This window comes from Sinocyclocheilus anshuiensis, unplaced genomic scaffold (assembly GCF_001515605.1).
Source record: "Sinocyclocheilus anshuiensis isolate Anshui unplaced genomic scaffold, SAMN03320099.WGS_v1.1 scaffold207, whole genome shotgun sequence".
In the NCBI taxonomy this organism is placed as follows: Eukaryota; Metazoa; Chordata; class Actinopteri; order Cypriniformes; family Cyprinidae; genus Sinocyclocheilus; species Sinocyclocheilus anshuiensis.
Genome location: NW_015551045.1, coordinates 2,165,252 through 2,177,347, shown reverse-complemented (window position 1 = coordinate 2,177,347; position 12,096 = coordinate 2,165,252). Strand labels below are relative to the sequence as shown.

At 34.8% G+C, this 12,096-nt stretch overlaps 1 protein-coding gene across 1 annotated transcript in view; it reads right to left on the bottom strand.

The window, feature by feature from the left end:
• The window catches only part of LOC107661768 (follistatin-related protein 4), a 213,868-nt gene extending 201,898 nt beyond the window's left edge, over positions 1–11,970 (bottom strand). Inside the window, exons 1-2 of the mRNA XM_016451535.1 lie at positions 11,810–11,970; positions 5,668–5,800 (exon numbers count right to left, since the gene is read on the bottom strand). Coding sequence (XP_016307021.1) covers positions 5,668–5,790 — 123 coding nt within the window. The 5' untranslated portion in view covers positions 5,791–5,800; positions 11,810–11,970. The remainder of the gene's footprint in view (positions 1–5,667; positions 5,801–11,809) is intronic.
• Between the last annotated feature and the right edge of the window lie 126 nt (positions 11,971–12,096).

Sequence of the window (12,096 nt, the reverse complement as noted above, 5' to 3'; positions counted from 1 at the left end):
CACTTTATATGCTTTAGACATGTAAAACATCCATGTTTGGCATCATTATGGGGTGCTTTAATAAATGTCTATACTTTGTGTCAGTTATTTGAACCAGTTAATTGAAACAAACCGTCCAAAAGAACCAGTTCACAGAAAAGAATGGGATTTACCAATTTGCCTGTAGTTATGGATTACAGGTAATACATTTTTACAGATTAAATTTTTTTTTAAATAATGTTTAGTTTCTTGCACAGACTGATTGTTTCACTACTTAAGACCTCATTATATCTTCACGGTATTAATTTAGTGTTACCTGATATGCTTTTTTGCATTATACTTGCATTATATGACTCACCAAGGAGCATGGTTTCTGCTAAAAATCATCTTTACTGTTCTACTGAAGAAAGAAAGTCACCTACATCTTTTTATTTTTAACTATCCCTTTAAATTAAATAGTTAGCTGTCCTTTGAAAACTATACAGCAAACTGTTTAACTCTTTTTGTTTTACACCTCTGAGGAGAAAAAGATGGTTTCAACACTATTTCTCAGGTGTGTTCTCATGAGTTCACAGACAGAAAACCATGCTTAATGTTAAAATAATCAAATGTAATCATAGTAGCACAGACTATGATATTAACTTCTGCTGCTGTTTTTACAACATTTAGAAATTTGTCGGTTCCTGTTCAGCCAAAACCTATATTGTGTTAATAATCTGGCATACGGCTGTGTTTATTCAGTTTCCCTTGTGCAATAAGGAGTCCTGGCTCAATGTTGTGTTGCACTCGCTGCTTGATGTAAAACATGGGTTCTGACACAAAAGCAATTGAGAAGCCCTGCTGTAAACATCACTGCAACATACAAACATGTATACAAGGTTACAAACTTATGAAGTGGCTACAAGTATGGCCACTGGATGCAGGCACTATATATCCATTCATATTTAATACCTTAATAACCTTAATAAAAGTGGGGTTAGTTCGTGGGGTTAGTGTGCTAACACTAGAAGGCTGAGAGACTGACATGGCGCTGGATTCAGGCTAATGGCTTTTTACAGCAAACGCTCCACTGAACAAACAGCTGCACTTACAGATCTCTGTTTATTTTCATACTCTCAGTATGTTCTATACAGGCATGTTTTAAATAAGTCTTTCTCACAAAGCTTACTGTCTGTAAATGTAGAAGGTCATTTAGTGTAGTGATAGTGTAGCGCTCAAGCAGAGATCCCCAGCCACAAATTTTGATTTTGATCTTTTTTCTTTTTTTTTTTGGTAAAAGAAATACATAAATGAAGAAGAAAGCCAATCTTTGTTGCATTATACAGTATGCCAGTTTTGTTTTTGTTTTTTGTTTTTTCATCATTTTGGATTCTGGTTCTTAACAAACTTTTCTTTTGGCATCTTCATGTTCAAGGCCTTATATGGTTCAATTGCAGAGATATTAGGATCTCAACTTAGCTTCAAGAATAAATTGTTAAAGTTTATACATATTCAGTGGTCAAAAGCCAAATGTGGGTCACTTTGTATACAGCTGATACTTTTTTCTTTTAAAGAGGAATGTCTGAAGGACTAGATGGTTTGGTTCCAGAGATATGGGGATTTCAATGTGGCTCCATGTGCAAATTGTTCAATTTTACAAATTTTCAGTGGTCGAAAACTAAATGACCCTATTATATATAGATATTTTGATTTTTTTTATATAGATTTTTTTATTACATATTATTATTATTATTATTAGATATATTATATTATTATTACTACACTCTAAAAAATGCTGGGTTAAATACAACCCAGTGCTGGGTAAAATATGGACAAACCCAGCAATTGGGTTATTTTGACCCAGCGGTTGGGTTACTACCCAGAAGTTTGGGTTAAACATTTAACCCAACCGCTGGGTCAAAACAGCCCAATTGCTGGGTTTGTCCCTATTTTACCCAGCACAGGGTTGTATTTAACCCAGCATTTTTTAGAGTGTAGATATATTAAAATGTAACTTTGCATGATTAAATATACAAGCAAAAATTATTTAACCCAAAAATGCACCATAAAAAAAAATAAAAAAAACTTAATAAGAGCAATTCGTTCAACATGTCAACATTCCACATCTTCTGAAATCATATGATCGTGTTGTGTGAGGAAAAGAGTTATATTTCATTGCGGCTTTCAAATCTCATTCAAAAAGATAAACTGAAATTCAAACTGGCGTTTGACATTATTGACATCAAACCTGGCTCAACACATCTCGAGGCAGCAAATTTGGAGATTTGGAAACTGGTAAATTGTGTTTTGTCTTTTCTAGAGCCTGAAAATTTATGCTGTCATCGTGTGAAAAAGAGCAGCTCAGACACTGAAGACTGAAAATTATTATATGGGTTTTCAGCAACATGAGGGTAAGTAAATGATGACAAAATGAATCCTTACAGTTTAGCCTTGGGTAAAATAAAGCAATCCTCTGAAACGAGTTCAATACGGCACAAGAGTGATATCGCCAGAGTGACATTTCCCTGTGAGTATGATGCTCAGTGACACAAAAAAATCAGATGCTAGATAACGGATGTACTATCGATAAGCAATGAGAATACAATAGGTATTGTGAAAATAAATTAGGATTACAGTGTGCAATGAATCTGTGAGAGCAGGCAGGAAATATGAAACATGTTTGACCCTTTATGCCCTTAAAACTGCAACGCAGAAATCATAGGGCTCTCTGCGATTCAATGCATGCAGGAATCGCGGAATGGAATTTACTGCATAACGCGGAATGTCACGGAATTTGTCAAATTTTGAATTAATAAATCAAAGTAGGACAGTAGGACTAGTGTCTGAATATTAGACTGCTGAAAGATTTAAATATGAATCCTGCATGTTCTGCATATCTCCGTATGAACAAATGGTGCAGAACATATTGCTATTGTACAGTCTTGCTACTACTAATACTACTAATAAATTATAATGAAAACTTTATTTTTAAGGTATAATCACAAATTTTCTTCCATGTTTTAATTTTAACATTAAACCTCTGTTGTGCAGCACTTTGTTTAAAAAATAAAACTTAAACAAAAAAGAGTTTAAATAAAATTAATCTCTTTAATTTTAAGTTTTTTTAAAACTTAAAAATGAAAGAGTTACATTTCATTTATTTATTTATTTATTTATTTAAGATAAATTAAATTAATGTTTTATGTCTTTATTTGATTACCAGAAAAAAAATACATAAAAACTTTCAGAACAAAAACCAAAACATTTCATAGGGCTCTATTATTGTTTAAACTAATAACAACTGAATTCAGTTAATCACAGATGCTTTTGACTCTTAAAATTTAATTAAACCATTAAAATGGAAATGGATTTGGTAATATATACATATAGGTAGGTAGGAAGATAGATAGATAGATAGATAGATAGATAGATAGAGAACCAGATCCAAGATGGGCTTCACTCGCTCACAGTGTGCCAACACATCTATTTGCCCGAGACAGATGTCAATAGCAGGTAAACAGGCGGCAAAATTTTAACAAAATGTAAACATCTTCAAATGCATAGGGCTCTATGATTTCCACATTGTATCCAGTCATAAAAATTTACAGTATATGTAATGGCAAATTCTGGATAAATAAATGCAAAGTAGGGCTGTACACTTAATCAAATCTTGATATGGACTATTGACAATAAACCTCTGTTGTGTAGCACTTGTTTGCTAAACAAATAAAAGCAATTGTTACATTTTCATTTGATTACATTTTAAAAGATGAATTAAATTGTTAATGTTTTATATCATTAAATAAAAAATACAGAAAAAATAAAACAGACAGCACAGAATTTCTGAAAAAAAATTTAACATTTCTTAAGGCCCCATTATTGTATTAATTTTATGAAATTATTAAAACGTTGAAGTTTCATGAATTAAATTAACATTCTTTCTGATTATTAATTAAACCATTTACTTTAATAATTAAAACAGAATACATAAAAATTTAAAAGGAAAACAGAATTTGACAAAAATAAATCTTAAATTAAAATTCAAACCTAAAAATGTAATTATAATTGCTGTTAAATAAATTGTAGAAGTTTCATGATTTCAAATAATTAGACATGCTTTTTGATGAATAAAATTTAATTTAACCATTAACTCAGAGTCCAGAAAAATTTAAATAAATAAATAAAACGGAAAAATAAATGGAATTTGGAAAACAAAATAAAACTAAAAATTAAAAAAATTAGGGTCCTACCTTAAAACTCATGCTGCCATTATAGTACTTTCATTTGGCAAATGTGCATATGAGTCTGCAATGTGTCTGACTGATCTGCTTATCTCACCGAATCTCACAGGAACAACAAGATGTGATTAACTAAACAGTTCACCAATTTAAAAATAAACAAATAAATAAAACTAAATAGCTGAACTATAACACATATCGATCCTGAATTGCTGTGCTGGTGTTTAGCTATGGCTCTTGCCTTTGTCTTACAGCACTGAGAAGTCATTAGCGAGAAAAGTCCCAGCAGGCCTCACAATGAGCTTGACACCCAGTGTTCGGTGTGTGTGCTTGAAGACAATGATATACTCCTCAAGATCTCATCTGGGACAAACAGTTCCTACCACTACATCTACATTAGACAAGGCATTTGCAGACTGAAGAGGCTCATTAAGAGCTTTATTAGCCCTTCAAAGATGCTGACAACTGTTGTCTAGCATTAACTGTCCAGCATCATTTGATGAAATATCAGTGCTGTTAGTCCTGGAAGCATGTCTAGTTTTGGTTAGTGATTAATGGACTACTTTCACAACTACTCCCACATTCTACTGAATACGGTTCAGGCGTTTCCGGCCATTCAGACAGTTACAAGGAAGAACCATTCCTTTGTCCATTGATTAAAACAACGAATTGTGTTCTCTGCATTAACATAAATAATACTGAACCTGCTGACATGTTCCTATAAACATATTTTCCTTTCCAAATGTGCATTCTGGATAATAAATACAAATATTATCCCTACTAACCTGCAGCAGTCCAGTGTCTGTCTTCTCATTAAAAGTGTTTTTCACATACTGGTCATATTGCATACCTTTGAGTTTCCATTTATAAATGAATTTGACTGACAAACATGATTTTTAATGCACTTAAATATTAAAATTCGATGGATGTTTATTTGTAACATTTGTAATGTTTATTTTGTGTTTTTAACTTCTATATTTAATAATTTTCTGTTATATATTTTATATAATCCTACTGATCAAAATACCTGGGGAGGAGGGCTTGTTTATGTATGTATGTGTGTGTGTGTGTGTGTGTGTGTGTGTGTGTGTGTGTGTTTTAAGGCCATATCAGCAACAATGGCTATGTTCACGGCAACATTACAAATATTATTTCAATAAGTAATTTACAATAATATGGAGGAGGCTTGTCATACACTATCAAAACATTAAATGTTTATCAACATGTATACTGCAATTCAGCCAACAAACACAAGAGATATAATTTTTTGGCCATATCGCCCAACCCTAATTTAGGCCTATGTTCTGTACTAGACATATTTTTCATTTTATTTCCCACACTACTGTTTCAATTACAAGATATTTACATCAATGTTAATGCTTGGTTAAGTCTAAACCTACTCTGAAACTCAAACGTTTTAGCTCTGAGTCCCAGAACATGAACAACAAAAGAAAATGAAACGCACTACTACCTGAAGTCCCTCCTGAAGCTCCTTTACTGTAGCTCCAGATCCAGCACTGGCTCGGACTCCATAAGCCAGCCATAGGGAAGATCCGAGCAGGACGGACAAAGCCCAAACGCCCAAGAAGCCCATCAGCGTCAGCCTGTCAAGAGAAGAACGTGTACATGATGAAGTAAGCATGCGCTGAAAATCTCCTCACCCTCAGACCATCCAAAATGTAGATGAGTGTCACAAAAGTAGATGAGACCATCACAAAAGTATGTTATTTGCATGTGCTTTAAAGCCTTGCTGATGAAACATTTCATTCACGTTCTGTTCTTATGTGCGCTTTTTCTGAGTGTGTACACATGAAGCGAGCGCACACTGCACACTAAAACAGCGCCTGATTCGCGTCTTAATGATTATGTGTCTAATCCTGTCAAAAACACACAAGGTTTACATGGACTGTAAACATAGTTGGTTATGTCTAAAACTAAAGTAAACAGTTGCAAGAGAAACGGATATGTGCAGCTCTTAAAGCGACAGAACTAAACATGCTGCCGCTTGTCATTAAAGGAATAGTTCACCTAAAAATTAAATATCTGTCATTATTTGCTCATTCACATGTTGTTCCAAACCTGTATTAATTTCTTTCTTGTGCTGAGCACAAAAGAAGATATTTTGAAGAATATGGGTAACCAAATGGTCAGATTTTTTAATAGGCTAACAAAGATAAAATAATAACAAGGATTTTTATCTTCACCCACTTTGGCCTAAATGTATGCCATTCTTTTTTATTTTATATTTTGTTGAGGTATAGGAGGTGTTATGCTTCCGCACTCTTCCATTTTTAGCAAATGAAGAAACTTTGTCGAAAAGCAATTTTCGTGATGGTTTGTATTTTTTGTGCTCTGTATGGAACATCAGTGCCTGTTTAAGTGATGAACTCCATTACTTGTGTTAGTTTTCAGACATAATAACAGACGTTTTATATTTGTGCTACAACTGTTTGGCCTGTGCTACAAAACGTTCAACCTCTGTCGCACCAGTGCTATTTGCAAAAAAAGTTAACGTACAGCCCTGCTTCACATATTTTTTAGATATCCGTCTTTCGTTATTAGGAGAGTTTTGATGTTGTTATTGACATGTGCACTGATAAAACGATCATCTGTAACCATCAGATTCATCCGCACAACTCACATCATGACCAAAACAATGTTCCTCCACAAGTAACTTTTAGTTTTGTGGTTCAGCCGCTAGATGGCCAAAAGATAGACTAGACTTCTGTCAGACGAGCCTGTATGCATAATGGAAATACTGCTGGACATTTTTAACAGACAAAGATACAAACTTAAAACTGCGCTGTTATATATGCACTGAGGAAAACATGCTGCAAACGTATTAAAAAGCATATTTTAGAGCACCTGACATTGGCAGACCATTAAATTATATGAGTTATAAAGCATGGGTTATGTTCACAACTTGGATTGTGCACTTTTCTTGCAAAACCTTCAGTAGGCAAAAGGTCCATAAAACTGTTTTTAACAGTTGTGAGTTTATCTAGAAGTTGTGTAACCAAGAAATATTAGAAATACAGAAATATTAGAAATACAGAAAATATATTTAGAGTTGCTGTCTGCTCTGAAAATTTTGCTCTGAAAAAGTTAGTGCAATAATAATTACTAAATAATAGATATGTGTTACCAAGATTTAGTTTTGGCCTGTGATTCAAGTTCAAGCCATTGCTTTACTAATGCTGTATTAAGATGATTTATAGTCTAGTCAAGTAAAGTCACCTTTATTTTCATAGCGCTTATGCAATCCAGATTGTGTAAAAGCAGCTTCACAGTGATACACAAGAAATAGAAGAATTATGAAAAAAAAACAACTATAGAGAGATTCATATTCTGCTGTAAAGCAGTTCCAAAAGACTAAAAATAGTGTCATTATTCAGATCAATCGGTTCAGTGTTGGTTCAGTTCAGACAGAGCTGCAGTCGCAATCACGAGTTCTGCTTTTCTAGATTTATTAAGCTTAATCATCTGCAATATTTGCCTGCTGGATATTTATCCTGAAACAAGCTTTTTTCATTAATCGGTACATTTTCTGCCCAGTGTTTTCCTTTATCTTCCCAATCTGGCAACCATGTGCACACGCTCTCTCTACATTACAGAAAATGCAGATGAGCTGAAAACAACAGCAAACATGTAAGCTGGAATTTAGCGATCTCTATTGAGATATTCAGCTTAAATGAAAGTGCAATACAGAAAGTCTGTTTTCCTTTACTCGGTCGTTCGCACGGTGTGCTGCGAAAGTGAACCGTGCAAGTTGACATTCTCTTGATTTGTGCTTATGTGAAAGTGCAATAATTATGATGAAAGGTTGACAAAAAAATTAAATGAGTAATCATGATTAACAATTGTGATTGTATTTTTTGAGCAAAATAATGGTGACACACAATGACGCTGTATGAAATGTGCAGTATGGTCAAATGTCTTTCTGACAGCTAGTTGTGACGTGGTAAGCTCAGTCAACATAAGAAACGACTGTTGAAATTGTCTTAATTTAATCTAATCTAATCTAATTAATTAATCTAATCCACAAGCAATGGTCCTGCCCATCACATGCTCCACATTTAAGATGCACCTCGTGTTTTTTTTTTTTTTTTTATAATTTTGTTATATTCTTTTTTGGCAATATTAGTGATGGATACATAGGAAGTGATATGGAGAAGACAGGAGAAGAGCATCAGGAAAGTGCCTGAACGTGTGCACGGCCCACCAAGCTAACTGCATTCACAATATCTGATGAGATGCACAATATCTATAATACCCAGTTTGGTCACAGTTCAGGTCCAATTCTCATTATTAACTATGAATTTTGCCTCAATAAACTCCTAATTTGCTGCTTCTTAATAGTTAGTAAGGTAGTTGTTAGTTTAGGTATGGGGTGGATTAAGGGATCTAAAATATGCTCATGCAGAATAAGACATTAATATGTGCTTCATAATAAACAGCCAATATGCTGGTATTATGCATGCTAGTTAATAGTAAGAATTGAGCTCTTGTTTAAACTTGGTTACCAATCATTTGCATTCAAGTACTACCTTAGATGTGTGACGAAACATTGAATACTACAGCTGACAATCACTTTAAAGTTTCTCTTTCTCATCTTAAGAAGACGTGGTAGTCACACCACACACTGAAGCACTTTTCTGATTCATCAGCAAACACGTTCAAACTTCTGGCCGTTCTGTAGACATTTTACGTAGGTTTTCACGTAGTGTGTGTTTAAGTGTAAGTGTGTTTCATCACAAGAGCTTCGAGCTAAAATCTGAACAGTAAATATATTTAATCATTGTGAATAAATATAACATCCACCAAGAAATTCAATATTCTATGAACTGATGCATAAGCCGTTAGTTTTCTTTACATATGAATACTAATGAAATCACATCAGTTAATCTGTCGGTTCATTTTCGTTATCATTTGTTCATGCATGGATAACTAGTACCAGCTTACAATATTATACTCACATTTCAGCTAAAATTGGGTAATGACATAAAATAATTATATGTTATGCTAATTATATCTGGCTTTACATAAACAAACATCTCATGTAAACTGACAACAGCAGTGACAACAGATGATTTCACAAGCTAAAGCTGCTCGGTATGAATATTACCAACACAAATCGATGTCTATTACCAAACAAGAGAAATGTTTAAATGCTTTACTGATGTAAACTGGATGAAGAGGAAATTTGGAAATGATAATAGTCTTTTCACCTAGAGTCAATCACAAAGCTATAAGAAAGACTCGTTAGCTGTTACGGTTCATCTACAGGTTGAGTTTACAGAGGCTTTGCAGAAAAGGTAAGCACATATTGTGAACGAACAAAATGTAAAAAAAAAACAACAAAAAAAAATCCACAATATTTGTGTAAACAAGGCCATAGATCCAAACAAACATCTTCAAATATTGCAGCAGGAACGTGAATCGCCTTACAAAGGTTAAAAATAACTTGTGTGACATTTTCAAGAGCTTTGTTGGATTGCAGATTACACGTTGAACCGCAGCTGAGCAATTCTCAATACGGATTGAAACAAGTGATGAACTGGGACTGGGAATAACAATCAGGCACTCTGTATGACTGCATGAAGACATCACAATGGTGCTATATTCTGCTGCTTGATATTATTCACCTACATGCACTAGATCACATCTGATCTCCCGGTGAAGCATCATCATTGCGTTTGAATCAGACAGAAATATCACACCATCCCTGTGCCTCTATTATCATTTCATATGAGTGTGCAATCCACTCGGATGCTCTACAGCAGCGGGTCGCAGGTCTGTTCTGATGGGGTTTTTGACAGCAGGGAACACAATGCCAAACAATTGCTACAGTAGGCTTATCACAATAATTAAGGATGGGAATAAAATAAAATAAAAATGTTTGCATCCAACCAAGCTCTACAGTATATGTGACCCTGAACCACAAAACCAGTCGCTGGAGTATATTTGTAGCAATAGCCCTTAATAAATCTCAATTTCAAAAAATTGACCCTTATGACTGGTTTTGTGGTCCAGGGTCACATATTTGGGCAAGCAAACTACACAGATGCATACATGGACAGGTTGTGTGATGCCCTTATCCTCCAAAACCATTAACAAAAACTAACAAAGTAAAAGAAAATACAACCCAGGTCAAATTTTTGCTTTTGTTCATGTACGTACAAAATTTTCAGGTCATGTTCATGGTAATATCATATGTAATATGATATCATATCATACCATATTACTTTTGTACCATAGACCATTTTGGTTAGTTCGGTGTAAAGTCTGAGTCCTGATGTTGAAGTGAATGCCCCAACACAACACAGTTTCAGAAGCAATACATACTATGGGTAATAATAGCATTGCATTTAGTATAACAATAAAATAAATATTACAATAAAATCGTGAGACATTTCATTAGCTCTTATGCCAAATGTAAACTGTCTTTCTTCCGATACACACTTGCTATAAAAATGTTTTTCTCTTAAATTTACAGCAAAAACTGGCAGCTGTGCCGAAACATTACATTACAAAATACAAAATACAATGATGATTTTACACACATTTTAGTGCCTGAAATTATGTAACGTTAATATACCAACCTATCTGAGCTGTTAAAATCTCTAATAATAACAGATACACAATACAGCGGAAGGCAACACGATGACTTCAATTTCACCAAACGTGACCTCTCCAGTAACCCTCTGTGACTAATAATAACATAAAGACAGATGAAAGTGTCACCCACACAAACACAAAACACCATCATGCTAGCTCAAATAACGATGCATGCTATAAACATGTAATAAACTAACATAACACAGTGCAAATGTAATGGTTTGCATGCAGGGAATTCTGGGAACGACCAGAATTTCTCCATGAATTAGAAAGAGATTCATACCTTTTACTTACAACAACTCTTCAACAATATTCTACATTTATCAAATATGTTACCGTTTTTACTGTACACTTTTACGTTCTCCTCTGTTACAATAACGTTTTACAGTGTGCATCACCTTTTCAGTCATAAAGTTATGTGATTGCACATGTAGGCTATATGTAAAAAAAAAATAATAATTATTATATTGCTAGAAATATATGTAGGCTATATATAATAAACTATTATAATGTGTTGTGGCTATGAATAATGCGATAAAACAATAAGCTTACTCTGTAAGAATAAATTAAGGTAAATTCTGATTAAACGTGAGCTGTAATAAAGCTTGCTGGTCTAAGTGCAGGTCCGATCAAATGTCTGGTGTACCTCTGATGTTCTGAGCCTGAATCTAGCCGCTGTGTGAGAGTTTGAGTCAGATGCACTAATCACCTCGGCGTTACCGTAAACCCAGTGCTCGTGCAGCTGCCTAACCAGACCTCATGTTTGGGCGAACGATGCCCACAGCCGCCCAGAAGTGCTGTCTATAGGTAGACAGTGACACATAAACGCTGACTGCACAAACCAAGAGTCCAGTAAAAACTCCTGTTGAGGTACTCGATAGAAACAAACGGCGTAAAGCATGTGAATCCAGTGCAGACGCAGAGCGCGATGGAGACGGAAAGCCGCTGGCGCTCAGCGCGACGCAGCGCAGGATAAAGTGACTGTAGCTCGTTACCTGTCGTGTTCCTGCGCGGAGACAGAAATGCTGCGTGAGATGCGCGTTATAGGTGTCCAGAGACTCACAGACCCTCACAGTCCAGGCGAAGGGAAGAACACACCCGCTCTCACTCCATCCTTCAACTGAGAGTGACCCGCTATTCCAGCTCACCCTATTTCAACAGCTCTCTCTCTTACACACACACAAACACACACACATACACACACACACACACACTGCCTGCGACGTCACACAGCGCATATATATATATATATATATATATATAAAACACACACAGCTCTGGA